Here is a 15,626-nt window from a genome sequence, read left to right on the forward strand (position 1 = left end):
AAAGACTTATGATGATTTTGCAGTTGGTCCTGAATAAAGATGGTGTATATAGTGTTACAAGTTTGAAAACAGACCTATTTTACCATTGGTCAAGTCAAAGGTCAGTTTTGCATTTTTGTACTTTTTTGAGCTTATGAACACTGATAAGTACATATACAAATCCATTTTGCTAGTACATCTTGAAAACACCTTGAATAATGCATGTTCAGTGCACAAGGATATCTTGCATTATCTGATATGAATTCATCCTATTTTATCCATGATATGCAGTTCAAGGTTAAAAATCAACAGTAAAGATATTTGTCCTACACTTATTCTGTAAACATGTTAGCTTAGACATGAAAGAAATTATGTTTGATACCAAATTTGGTATATTATGGTTTGTCAAGATTATCTTAGATGATTGTAATTCTCAGCAAATTAAAAAAATAAATTTGGAGAAAAATATGGATGTCTCAAAAGTTTGTGCAAATTTCTTTTGGTAAGTAAATCATCCATCCCTTGGAGGGATTCTTGTCATCAAACCTGGTTTATGGAATTATCTGAGAGTATCTAATGAATAAAAATCCAGTTGTCATAACTTGGGAATTTCGAACAGTAAAAGTCCATTTGTTATAACTTGGGACTTTGTATACTAGTGACACCTAAATGCAATAGTTATAAAGAAAATATAATTATGCATTTTTACTAATCTTAGTATGTGAGGATATCTTGATAGTGTGCATCAGGTTCATGGTTAAAGGTCATGAGTAAAATTTTGTTCTGCACTAGTCCTTTGAGCAGTTTGACTCCTGCATATATACTATTTAAGAAAATATATTTTTTAAAAATTGGGTACATTGGAATTTCTTAAGAATATCTCATGGTTTTGATATTCAGTAGCCAAAAGACAAAAAACAAAACAAAGAAGGTAACTTCAAACTTCATGTTTTCTCAGGAACAATAGTTACGGACACCAGAGCATCAGTATAAAATCAAGGGACTTTTGTTAGATTATGCACCGCAGAGCAGGCCAGACATAATATTCCACAGAATTACTGTGATAGTGATATGAAAGTATTTGTCACCAAGGAAACTGTTATTTCTGTCAGCAATGATTTCTGTTTAACTTTGGGTATATATTGCACTGTTTCACAATGTATCCTCTTGCATTCTATGTTTAATTCTTGCCTTATCAAAATTGTTTACATTTTCTAAAAATATATGTAAATACACAGCAACATTAAAAGCAGTCAGATTTGTAATGGCAAGCCTCTGAAGTTGCTTACTTCACATTATGGTGAAAGAAGAAAAGAATAAAAAACATTAAAGAAAAGGAGCAGAATAAGCTCAAAGAACTTTGCTCGGTGAATTTTATTTTGGCAATTTAGCACCATTAAAAGTATTGTTCAGTTTTGTTTTCTATTTTATAATTTAGCACAGTATCTACCTCAAGTATTTTTGTTTTGTTTGTTTAATAATGAAGAACCTTTGAATTCGATGGCAGAGAAGATTTTATATTTTTGTCTATCTAGGCCACAACTGGATGATACTTAGACATTCATGTGATTCCATTTGTGGTAAGACAAAATACTGCTGTGCATACCATTTCATAGTTGAAGTCTACTGACTGCCAGCATACAATAGTCCTCCAATGAGACATAAAAGTTTAAAACATGTCTAGGACTCAGAATTTCGATTTCATCAGTGAGAATACAGATTATAGCAAATTTTGTATTTATTTTGTTTTCAATGCCCTTTAAACGAGTAGAATTTGTGTAAATAACAAATCTACCTGTTTAGAAGCCAATATCCTGATTAATACTTTTAAATCTACTGATTTTATGTTTTGTTTCTGGTACATTTATGCATGGTGACGGTTACTGAACGTATTTTGCTTTTGGAAGATGAATGTTTTCTCGGTCTGTTCTTCAATTTCATTATTAGTAACAGTAAGTTATTACCCTTGACGACTCTTTACAAGGAAGGTATTTGTGCATTTGTTTGTAGAATAAAATTGGCGGTGTTAGAAATGCAAAGTGTATCTGAACTGGTTAAAGAGGCGAAAGTTGATGAGCTACACAGGGTAACAGAAACAGAAGGAGAAAAATTTATATGTTTCACGCGTCTGGAAAGTGACTGGATCATTTGTGTAACCGATGGAATCTCCCTATGGCGGATTCAAGTTGATAATGACGAACTGGACGCCTTAAGAGATGTGGTCGGTGTCAGCACAATAGAAGCCTACCTGAGTAGATTCAGGTCACTATTCATTATATCTTTTTAAAATGTACTGTGTCTTCAAAACAGGAGGATTGTACACGTTCCAAATTTCGACACAAACTGTAAGATGTATCATGAGACATAGGGTTTTACGAACGAGTCGAGACCGCTACCAGGAATGTGGGGAAGAAAAAAAAAAAGCGGTGATATACTCGTTGGTCTAGAACTAGTCATACAACAAAAGGCGCATCACGTGATATTTTTGTTTTGGTAGCACAAAAACAAATAACGTGATATGTCTTACATGGTGGGACTAGTCTAGAACGGATCCTACTAAACACCGCTAAAAGGCACCAAGAACACTAAAAAGACACTAGCAAATGCAGAAAGGCCCCGAAATCAATGAAAAGTTAGAATTCTTGTTAAGTAAATAAATATGCAGCTAAAATATGCTTAACTTCTTTATGTCAGTACATGCAAAGTACTATTAATGTAATTATGAATACATTTCTCTTCTTTACTGTTGTAGTGGTAAATATACCATTTGCACTTAGTGGTCCAGGTATATATTGCAAACACCTAATAACACCTAAAATACCACAATTATGACAGTTAACATTATTACAAATAATATGAACTTTTTTAAATAATAATGTTTTTAAAAGTAAGAATAAAAATAAAAATCACCACAATTTTTTAACTGATCACTTTTAATTTGTTTCAACATTATGAAATTGTCATTCTCTGATCATTTCATTATGCTAAAATTTAATAAGTATATTAATAATTATGTTAATAAAATATATTTATCAGGGGTCAAGGTTGACTTGGATTTTAGGGAGAAGTGATTTATCCTTTTAGACAGAACAGGGAGAAGAGAAAAAGCCGAGCAGGGGAAATGGAAGCAAATCAAGAAACACTATCAATATGGATGTGTTTGTGTTTTTGTTCACTTATTTGAATTATGCCCTCTGTTTCCCAGTATGCATATTTGCAATGAACATTGGTTTTATGCATTGCTTCATTTTCAAGTAGAATATTTTCTGAGTTGTATGTATATTATAATCACATTTGGTACGTATATAAAAAGTATTATAAAAGAAGCTAAACAATTTACTAAATTTTAACTGAGTAATTAGATTACAGTATTGTAATTGGATGTTAGTAAAAATGCCTAATCAACTATCCTTTATCAAGAATTTTGTTTCTCACTTTCTGACAGTTCACTATAAAATTGCACTTAAAAACATTTCTGAACTTGTTTGAAACAATCCCTGTACAATGTAGATGAGGGCAAATGCACAAGTGTCTTCAGATCATACTGTTCATTCTAACTATTTTTTTTTCAGATAAAACAATACTGTAACTAGTCATAAACAACAGTAAAGCAGTCAAGTCAGTATATGAATGAACTAATCCCTTCTTTCCAACTGAAGTGACACATCCAACATGTGAGTGCAACTATTTTTAGAAAGAGGGGTTTTCTAAATGTAACCACTCACTTTATAGCTTAGTTATAACAATCTATTGATAGGATTGGAAATTTAAGGTCTTATTATTTATTTATGTGCTTGTAGAAATGTTAGACATTGGTTGAACAGTATTTACTTCACATGCTTTTTTTTCTTTGTATTTTCACAAGAATGATTAAAGTCAGAAAACAACTTTGACCTTAGGCCTCAAAAAATGTGCTGTTCCTATTGCACTGGTCATAAAATTAGAGTAAGTACTTAGTTTAAAATTATTTTTTAGCATTTATATATATATATATATATATATATATATATATATATATATATATATATATATATATATATATACATAATGTACTAAATGTTTTAAGTACTGGGCAAAATCAGCTCAACTAGATGCACAAACCAATTTTGGGAATTTTTTAAAACTTTTACCCAGGAGAAAAAAACGCTATCGTTGGCATCCAAAATCAGGGGCTGTTGGCAGACTAGAAAAACATTGTTTGGTTGTAACAGTGCTTCTTGAATTCCACAATATAGCATTGTCCGATATGTTTCTGACCTACATGATTACATTTTAAACCAAATCGTCAATCACGTAATATTTAGACTTTGATATCTATGAATCGTATATTTTCCTGAATATATTTGCCCTATGGTTTACAAAAACAGTCAGTCTAATAAAATGGTCCATTTGAGACATGGCAATGTCTGCCATTAATTCCCCATGACAGGTTCATTTTATGGTTTCAGACTGATTTTATGAAGAAAGTAATTTGTGTGGCAGTTAAAATATTCAGATCATTGATTCTATTCTTAAAGCACAAGTTATTTATGTACTATTGTTTTGAGTTTAAAAACACGTGTATATGATTTTATCATTAAAGGATAACTTGCAGAAATCGGGAAATGATAGCTGCTAACTTACTCGGGAAAGGGTTAATGGTCAATCAGCTATCAAGAAACATGCCTGTGAATGGGCAAGTGTTTGTTTGTCAGTGCAGTTGATATGAGTATCAGATATTTGATGGCTGTATGACTACTTTTCACCTTGATCTACAACACTAACCTTTCTAAGGCAAGGGAGCATCTAGAAAACTATGTTCACTCAATTTAACTCTAAAAAAATGACAGGGCATACTTGTTTTCACTTTCCTAACAGCAGAAGGCAAAGTTGACATTTTTTAGTCAACTTAGTCACCCACTTCGCCTGGTAGCATGACCCCTCTTTATTTTACAATGAAAATAAAGACCCCAAAACACAACATCAAATTTATGTAGTATCAGTTCATTTATATTTGGACAGTGTTATGGATATCTATATTTTTTTAAACTTCTTGTACATGATTTTGTCAAATTTTTGTAAGTTTTATTCATGGCTGTAAACTGTAGTGAATATCTTCAGTTGAAACATGTGTAGGGTCAGCTGTATGTTAAAGAGTGTAAAATTGCATAGGATCTATAAATAGACAATTACATATATGTTGACAATTACCAGTAATGGATCTATTAATAAATAAGTTTTTATGTGATTCAGCCTTTTCACATTGGACAGATTTATCAGTTGGTATCTTAGAAGAACTAAATTAATTCCTACTGGATAAGTTAGGTCACATGAATGGTATTGTAAATATTAAATTGATTAGTACGATCTGTCACATGGGATATATTGCGACATATAGTCATAATAAACTATTGAAGGTGAGAACTGAGCAGTCAGATTTATTCCTGTTATTAGAGTCTTTCATATGTCTTATGAACACATCCTATTGTAACAACAAATCTGCAGACATTTATTAAGTTTAGAAAATATTTGAGAGGAAAAACATTTGATTGTGCTGTTCAGTAGAAATAGAAAGTGCTAATTTTAATATAATATTATTTTGTAACTATTGAGAATTATTATTATGATAAACATATTGTACATGTTGATGTATATGTGTATTTTATTTTGGAAGTAAAACTCTTTGTAGCACAAGATCTAACTGAAGCAGCAGAAGAAAAAATATTTTATAAACACAGGATTGTTTTTTTCATTTTGCTTGTCACTACTTAACCAATTCTTATTTCTTCCAGTTTCAATTTGTTACCATTTAACCACAGCCAATCACATAATTTGTTTTATATTGTTAAAAACTTGTAGTTATAATTGCACAGAAAGACAATACATATGTTTATATATTTTGTTTTCCTATTCACATGTTAAGTTTGATATTAATGTACCGAGTTGGAAGAATTTTTAATGCATTTAATATACAATAATGGACTTGATATTAAACAGAACCATTTTCCGGTTATTTTCGATATCATTTCATCCATTTCTTGGAATGATAGCATTCTTTTAGGGACTTATGGTAAAATTTCATACCGAAGTAAGTGAAGTAATAGTAGTTTCATACCTTGAGTTATGTAGGAATTATTATCTATAAAAGTTGGATGAAAAGAGCCTGTTATTAAATAAAATGTGACTAGACATTTTTAACTTAAAATTAAAGCTGTCAGCAAGCTATACATCCTTCCCTTACAGTTGGATTATTAATGTCATGATATTTCTTTATCTTTCTGTGTCTACAATGCACAATGTATTAAGTACTGAAAGCAGTTGTAACTTCTCTTAATGTAACAATAAGACTACTTTTAAACATAGATAATAGCTTCAGCTTTGTTTTGATTCATTGTGCTTTTTTATTTTCATTCTTATGTGTAAACAGAAATAATAATTATTATTATTATTAAAGAAGTTCAAATTATTTTTAATAATTGTAATTGTAATAGTTGTGTTATTTTAGTTGTTTGCAGTAAATATCTGGAATGCTACGTGCAGATGGAATAATATTTACCACTACATCAGTACAAAAGCGGAACACATTCATAATTACATTAATTGTGTATGCATGCACTGTCATAAAGAAATAAGCACATTTTTTGCAAATTTGGTTACAGAACAACAGTTTGAACTTTTCATTAACTGTTTGTACATTTTAGTGCTTTTTTGTATTTGCTAGTGTCCATAGCCCTCTTAGTGCCTTTTAGTGGTGTTTAGTAGGATCCTTGGTAAAACTTGGTATCTCAGAATATGGCTTACAGTTTGACAATCTGATCTTCTCATTAATTGTTTATACCTTCTAGTGCCTTTGTAGTTATCTTATAGTGCCTCATACCAGTGTTTAGTAGGACTCTTCGACAACCTTAACTTCATTTTGAAGCTTTAGTATTGTAGCATTAGTATTGTATCATTAGTATTGAAGCATTAGTATTGTAGCATTAGTTTTGAAGCATTAGTATTGTAGCATTAGTATTGTAGCATTAGTAAAGCATGCATATCAAATGTCAATGATATATTCCCCAAATATACTTCTCTAAGTATGCCTACAATAAGACCCCTTGTTTTCAAGTTTGTGTAATACGGCACTTGATTTGAAGCACTGATCCACTCATCTACTTTTTCCCGTCACACCGATTGAAGCACTGATCCACTCATCTACTTTTTCCCGTCACACCGATGTCCATATGAGCCATGACAAAAATAGATGGCAGAGTAACATCAGAAGCATAGAAATAAGTTTATAAGGAAAATAACATAAGATAATTACTTTAACAACCCTAAAACTTGTCTCTTTTTTATCATAACTTTAAGTTTTGGAGTGATTTCTCAAAAGCTAAAAGAATCAATATAGGAAATATGATCACAAAACATTCCATGTATCTTTTGAACTGTTTATGAAACAGATTAATTGACAATATAGATTTGCAAAACATTGCATCTCTTGAATTCAAACTTAAATTTTTTTCCATAACTAATTTCTCTTGAAGTGCAAATAATTGGGGACATAAACAGAGTCATAGGAGAAAAGTTTTATTTCATTTTCTTTTCTTCCTGATGTCTCTCAGTGAAAAAAAATGTAAAGAATTGGGTAAAAATAAATTTTAATCAAGACTTGGTTCATGAACTGTTTAGTTTATAGCATCTGTGTCAGCTGTTGCAGTACATTTTCCAAAATCACTGAGGACAGTGTGCTATAAACAGAAATGTTACTTAAAAAGTTCCATTCAAAATGGCCTTAATGGAGAATTTAGACCAATTTAGTACATTTTAAACTAAGCCTAAAATTTAATCATTTTAGCTATTTTATATATTTGTTATCTATAGTAAGGTTTTAGAGTAATATCTGATCCTTATAGCTGTATAGACATTTTTCCTTGATGAATTATTAATTTGTATTTAAGTTTTGAGAGAATGCGTTCACCATCATGTCACTGAAGTTGCATTATTATCTGTAACCTTTCTAAACCTCGACAGTTAGTCTACTGTTTTGTTGTATTCATCTGTAGTACAAGTCACATGGGTCATTTATGTGCATTTACTTATTTTAAATTAAATATAAATCGTTCTTTTAAAATTTAACACTAATTTTCTTTAATCAAAGTCAATTCAATCCTGATAATTGAGTGCCCTGCACTTTAACTGTCAAAAAAAAACTTACAGACAAAAAAATTGCCTATCGCTATGGACTTTTACACTTTTGGCCATGCACAAAAACTTGGGTCAAAATGAGAGTGCATCTAGTGGAATCATCACAATCAAGGGTAGTAAAAATTTATTTATCGATGTGCATAGTTTTCATTGTGACATCACAGTGCATGACATTCAATCCAGATTGTACTGGATCACACCATTAGGTTCATTTCATCCAAAAATGTCTATGTACTTTAACATTGATTTTGCCATATGTACATCTTGGGGCATCTAAATAATGACCTTCCAGTGAAATATGGATGTATACAAATCAAAATGAAGTGAATATTGGCCACTTAAAGGTATGTAGAATCAATTCTAAAAAATGACACCCATTACTGAAATAGTTGGTGTTGAATGCCTACATGACCCATGTGATTTGTACTATATAGTATATCACTAAATGATTAGAATCTGAAAAATGATTAAAATCACTATTTCCATACATCAATATCTGAGTATATATTGGACTCACCGTTGACTTTATAGTCATAATTTTAATTGTCCAAACTCTAGAAAATACTGAAAGAAGTTTGCAGCCTCCATTTTCGGTAAGAGAGAAACCAACTCAGTTACTATTTTTAAATTTAGATTAAAACATTATATTAAATAGCAATTACATAATGTGTCATCATGGTCATTTTAAAAATAGGTCAGTTGTCCCAAAACTTATGCTGGCTTATCTTTAGTCCAGTGTTTCCAAAATCTGTTAAGCTGAGTTTCCTCGGACCTTTTCCGTCCTGTGTTCATTATTCGGACAGGTGTGCATCTGCAGCAAATATATCTCTCTACAACCCCCAGGTGAAGGGTGGGTGTGGATATACTAATATTATGGAGCTACATAAGTTCTTGAGACCAGAATTTTCTACCACAATTTTTGTTTTAAAATGGGGAAGCCCCCCCCCCCCATACCAATAAAAATATGCCACCACCCAATACCCAAAGAAATGTACCTCACCAAAATACAGGGAAATAATTTTCATTGCATGTAAACCAGTATGAAGTTGTGTATAAAAGGAAGACTGAAGACTTGAATCATGTTGAGGACTTTTTTGGGTCAGGATTATGTTACTGTTGATGTAACTAAAGTTTGCATTGTCCTATTATTGGATAGGTAATAATAACTCCACATGATACTGCCCAAAATTTGATGTATTAGTAGGTGATAGCAATGTTTGCCTTATTATTTTAATGGTGCTGTAATTGGTATTATAGGTGTAATTTTTCATTGTTTTCAGACTCCATACATGTACCAGCTTCAATTCAGTGTCCCCAAAATTGCAATGAAATTGGAATATTTGTAAGGCAGCCATTATCTGCAGCCACTTGCATTGGTACAGGAAGTCATCATTTGGATGTAAAAATCCTTGCTCTGATTGAACAATTAACTATTAATGAACATGAACATTTTAATGACATCAGCTAGAAATAGATGAATGAAAATGAATACCAAGTAAATGCACTTTTTCCTACACCCCAACCCCTGTAGTCACAAAACTGTATGAGCACAAAACTTGATCTTGGGTTCAAAACTCCAAATTAAAAATTCATGCTTAGAGTTCCCCTGTGTTGTTGAAATTTGGCATCTATGGAAACATGCAAGTAATGTAATAATCCTGAAAGTGTTTTTTATTTTTACCTTATTCCAAGCAGTGCAGTAGGCTGGAAACAAAACATCACTAAATATGATTATGATTATTATTATTATTATTATTATTATTATTATTATTATTATCATTATTATCATTATTATTATTATTATTATCATTATTATTAATATTATTATTATTATTATTATTATTATTATTATTATTATTATCATTATTATTATCATTATTATTATTATTATTATTATTATTATTATTATTATTATAGGAATGGATTTCTGGCAGGAGAAGTGAATGTGGCTGTGGTTGGCAATAAGGTGACCCTGACAGTTGGAAAAGCTACATCTGCCCTAACTTTGGATTTGTTTGAAGCTAAAGCTGCAGATAAGAAAGCTGAGATGCAGAATGTGCTCTTTCGACTGGCAGAAAGTGCAACAAGTCTTGAAACAAAACTCAACAAAGCCAATGAAACAATAGAAACATTGAAGGCTCAAAAAGGGGCTAATTTTGGAAGTGGTGGCCCAGCATTTATGGACCTGGGACCTAAAAAGGGTCAGAATCAAGCCCGGCTGAAACCTAAAAAAGCAGGAATGAGTGCCATCAATCCAACAAGCAAGAAACGAAAAGCTGCACAAGGAGTTGTGTTTGATTGAAAAACTGAGTCTGCTTGCAGCGGAAGATGACTTTTGTGCCAGTTTTGAATGAGCTTGCAGTGCTTTGAATCATTAAATCAGAATTGCAATGGAAAAGGCATTGATGTTGCATCATCACGCTTGATAATATATAACAGGAAGGAAAAGGCATAATAAGATATAGTGTCAGGAGAAAAAAGGCATTGAAATGCATGCATGTAGGTATTTCTGTGGTTTTTCCAATCGTTGTTAATGGTATTCAGCACAACCATGATGGATGGCTGTTAAACATCTCCATGTTCATTTAACTTGGAATGATCTATGAGAAAGACACCATTAAGGTCAATGAATGTGAATTCATAAGTATGTATGTAACTGTGTGATATTTGATATCCAGGTATGCTGTAACTTAGATTTTTTTTTCATGATTTCTTTTTTAGCTGGTACACTCTGGCTCTTTGAAAATAATTTTATGCAATTTAAAAAGTGCAAATTTCTTTACTGTTAAAACTGCACTGGACAGACTAGAATATAAGGAAACACAGAATTGTCCTGGATCTTATGTCATATTAAATTAATAAAGTCATGGCAGACAGTGGTCTTTTATCCTTTCTCTCAACAGTTTTCACACATTCTTTGTATACTTAAGACCTGTAAATTTACAATATATGTATTTTTGTGGCAAATTGTCTTTTATCCTTTCTCTCAACAATTTTCACACATTCTGTGTATACCTAAGATCTGTAAATTTACAGTGTATTTATTTTTTGTGGCAAGTTTACGGTGTTTGGATCTGAAGCAAATTTGCATTCACATCACTTTTGAGAAAGATTGAGAATTGTATAATTTTAGCTACATGTACATGTCATACAAGTCACAAGTAGCTACATATACATGTCATACGAGTCACAAGTAGCTACATGTACATGTCATATGAGTCACAAGTAGCTACATGTACATGTCATACAAGTCACAAGTAGCTACATGTACATGTCATACGAGTCACAGGTTTTTGTGATTATATCTGAATATGGTACACAATGTGGATACTGAGATTAAAAGGAACATTGATGATGGTCATGTTGGCATGACTACCACCACCATTATCATCATCATAATTTTAATTATCATCATCATCTGTCAGCACAACAAATGCCATTTTTTAGTGGTATCCACACATCGATTTATTATTTATAGCCATCGACATTGATAAACGAATTTAGGTACCCATCATAACCTCAAATTCATCTTCCAGTCATTCTGTATGTCGGTTTTTTGTTGTTGTTTCAGAATTGAAAAGAAACACACACACACACACACACAAATGCACATACACACACATGCACACACACACACATACACACACACAAACACACACACACACATGAAATGCCTGAAGAAGGCCAGAATATGAAGCAACACATTTAACCTTGCCATTAGCTTAGTTGGTCATAAGGTCTGCTGAGTGTATGCCATGGTCCTGTGTCCACAAATCTGTCGTGCATCATCCATTCTTTGTTGTGCATCATCCAACAGCATTTGTTGTTCTTGTGTTAAAACCTATGAACAAGTTTCATTCAAATTTGGCCACAAGGATCCTGATATGAAGACTTTTCAATTTTTTACAAATGATGTTGATTCACCATCAGATATGGCCACTGCTAATAAATACAGCAAAACCTTTAAACAATGCTTGCTTGAAATTCACTCCACAGAATTTGACCAAATTTAATAGAAAGCACTCTGGCATAAAAAGCTTTCACATTTTGTAGGTATAATAGCGATCTTCCATGAAATATAATCACTGTTACTAAATATAGCAAAACTCAAAAGACTGATCAAATTGGACTAGAATCACTCTGGATTAAAGGGCTTTAAAGTTTTTACTAATGATGACAATCTGTGATTTTACTAATGATGACAATCTGTGATTTTACTAATGATGACATTGTGATTTTACTAATGATGACAATCTGTGATTTTACTAATGATGACACTGATTTTACTAATGATGACAATCTGTGATTTTACTAATGATGACACTGTGATTTTACTAATGATGACAATCTGTGATTTTACTAATGATGACACTGTGATTTTACTAATGATGACAATCTGTGATTTTACTAATGATGACATTGTGATTTTACTAATGATGACAATCTGTGATTTTACTAACGATGACAATCTGTGATTTTACTAATGATGACACTGATTTTACTAATGATGACAATCTGATTTTATTAAGATACAGTCTGTAATTTTACTAATGATGACAATCTGTGATTTTACTAATGATGACAGTCTGTGATTTTTCTAATGATGACAATCTGTGATTTTACTAATGATGACAGTCTGTTATTTTTCTAATGATGACAATCTGTGATTTTACTAATGATGACAGTGTGATTTTTACTAATGATGACAATCTGTGATTTTACTAATGATGACACTGTGATTTTACTAATGATGACAATCTGATTTTATTAAGATACAGTCTGTGATTTTACTAATGATGACAATCTGTGATTTTACTAATGATGACAGTCTGTGATTTTTCTAATGATGACAATCTGATTTTACTAATGATGACAGCCTGTTATTTTTCTAATGATAACAATCTGTGATTTTACTAATGATGACAATCTGTGATTTTACTAATGATGACAATCTGTGATTTTACTAATAATGACAATATGTGATTCAGATATGCAGCCATTACTAAAAATTTCATGTTGAGATCAAATAATAAAAAGCATGATAAACAACAACTTTCAGTCAGAGACAAGACATTATTTATTTTTCACTGAATAAATAAATATATTAATATGTGTCCTTTTACCCATATAAATATAATCTGTAAATAAGCATCAAGGTATATTTTAAAAGGGTAAAAAATGAATTGAACACAGTAGTATAAACATCATAAACATGATTTATTAAAAAAAATACATTATTTAAAATACTATTCAAATGAAATTCTTAATACCTTTTATACTCGCGTATAAACCCATTCGCTTAAAAGCCGACCCCCAAACTGAACAGTTATAAACACTAAAATGTGCATGACCCGCGTATAAGCCGACCTACAATTCTGAGACATCTCAAGATGCACAAGGTAAGTTCTAAATGCATTTATTTAGGCAAACTTATATTTAAAGCAATACATGTATATTTATCTTGAGGCTGGCGTGCATGATTATTAAAAAGAAATGGTAAAAATTAATTTATTTAATTTTCTATTTTAGATTTGTGTATAATTTGATTGAATGATGACAAGAATTTAGCAGTCGCGAGTTGCTGTAACACTGTCTCTCCCTTTTGACTTGATCATTGTTTATTTATGCATTATTGCATATTGGACATGTTATATCAGTGCACCGGTAATTATGTTTCTACTTTGCTTTGAAATTGTTTAAAATACCACACACATACACATACATTAATTTGGCTTTTCTCAAACAGTTTGGTCTTTAATAGGTAATATTTTTAACTTACCAGCTAAATTTTCCTTGCCTTCTTTCTGGATTGTTATTAGCCCTAATCCTCTTTTTTGAAGATGTGCCAGTTTCTCTATGTTTTTATCATTTGAATTACCCCATACTGTATTACAGTAGTCTAAATATGGTTTTATGTAACTGTTATAAAATAGTTTTCTGCGCCTTTCAGGGAGAAAATGTCTTCTCCTACTGAGAAGCCATAAACTTGAATTGACTTTTTTACTGATACGTTTGTTATGTTCAGTCCATGATAGGTTATTATCTACCAGAACACCAAGTAGTCTATCAGGACAGACCATTTGCAAATTTTCATCCTTCCATGTCAGACATAGTTCATTACTATCAAGATTTGTCCTTTTTTGTCATGTTGAGATAAGTAATATTTTACTTTTACCAGTATTTACCACCATGCCATGGCATGTGCCCCAATTTTCCAGTTTGTTTAGGGCATTCTGTAAAGAAATTTCAAGTTCATGCTTTGTGTTTTGGATGTCTGACAATGTTGTGGCATCTGCATAGAGATCTGTAGATGATATTGAGTCTCTTAGGAAAAGTGGTAGGTCATTAATAAATAAAATGAATAGTATTGAATAGTAACTTAAGTTCTACATAACCTTTGTACAGACTGTTTAAAATACCACACACATATGTTCTACATAACCTTTGTACAGACTGTTTAAAATGCCACACACATAAGCTCTACATAACCTTTGTACAGACTATGTTCAAAATATGACACATATAAACTCTACATAACCTTTGTACAAGCTGTTTAAAGTACCACACATAAGTTCTACATAACCTTTGTACAGACTGTTTAAAATACCACACATAAGTTCTACATAACCTTTGTACAGACTGTTTAAAATACCATACAAAAGTTCTACATAACCTTTGTACAGACTGTTTAAAATACCACACACATAAGCTCTACATAACCTTTGTACAGACTGTTTAAAATACCATGCACATAAGTTCTACATAACCTTTGTACAGTTTAAAATACCACACACATAAGCTCCACCTAACCTTTGTAGTCTAAGTTTAAAATGCCACACACGTAAGCTCTTCATAACCTTTGTACCGACTGTTTAAAATACCACACACATAAGTTCTACATAACCTTTGTACAGACTGCTTAAAATACCACACATAAGTTCTACATAACATTTGTACAATGTTCAAAATACCACACATAAACTCTACATAACTTTGTACAGACCGTTTAAAATAACACACAACTAAGTTCTACATAACCTTTGTACAGAATGTTTAAAATACCACACACATAAGTTCTACATAACCTTTGTACAGACTGTTTAAAATGCCACACAAATAAGCTCTACATAACCTTTGTACAGACTTTAAAATACCACACACATAAGTTCTACATAACCTTTGTACAGAATGTTCAAAATACCACACAAAAGTTCTACATAACCTTTGTACAGACGGTTTAAAATACCACACACATAAGCTCTACATAACCTTTGTACAGACTGTTTAAAATACCACACAAGTAAGTTCTACATAACCTTTGTACAGACTGTTTAAAATACCACACACATAAGCTCCACCTAACCTTTGTAGTCTATGTTTAAAATACCACACACGTGAGCTCTACATAACCTTTGTACAGACTGTTTAAAATACCACACACATAAGTTCTACATAACCTTTGTACAGACTGTTTAAAA

The 15,626-nt window shown here is 31.5% G+C and overlaps 1 protein-coding gene across 1 annotated transcript; it reads left to right on the forward strand.

Moving 5' to 3' along the window:
• The first annotated feature begins 1,958 nt into the window (after nt 1–1,958).
• Nucleotides 1,959–11,024, forward strand: LOC149771757 (protein PAXX-like). The gene is made up of 2 exons (XM_089948169.1): nt 1,959–2,241; nt 10,066–11,024. The coding sequence occupies exons 1-2, from the start codon at nt 2,012–2,014 to the stop codon at nt 10,448–10,450; spliced, it is 615 nt and encodes a 204-aa protein (XP_089804295.1). The 5' UTR covers nt 1,959–2,011; the 3' UTR covers nt 10,451–11,024.
• The last annotated feature ends 4,602 nt before the right edge of the window (nt 11,025–15,626 follow it).

Source organism: Sinohyriopsis cumingii, unplaced genomic scaffold (genome assembly GCF_028554795.1).
Source record: "Sinohyriopsis cumingii isolate HCF-2022 unplaced genomic scaffold, ASM2855479v2 utg001699l, whole genome shotgun sequence".
Lineage (NCBI taxonomy): Eukaryota > Metazoa > Mollusca > Bivalvia > Unionida > Unionidae > Sinohyriopsis > Sinohyriopsis cumingii.

Bases quoted from the DNA above. Each gene is read 5' to 3' on its own strand.
- LOC149771757 (XM_089948169.1), top strand. From the start codon at position 2,012: ATGCAAAGTGTATCTGAACTGGTTAAAGAGGCGAAAGTTGATGAGCTA. The intron at 2,242-10,065 runs GTCACTATTCAT...TTATTATTATAG, and splicing joins GCCTACCTGAGTAGATTCAG to GAATGGATTTCTGGCAGGAG.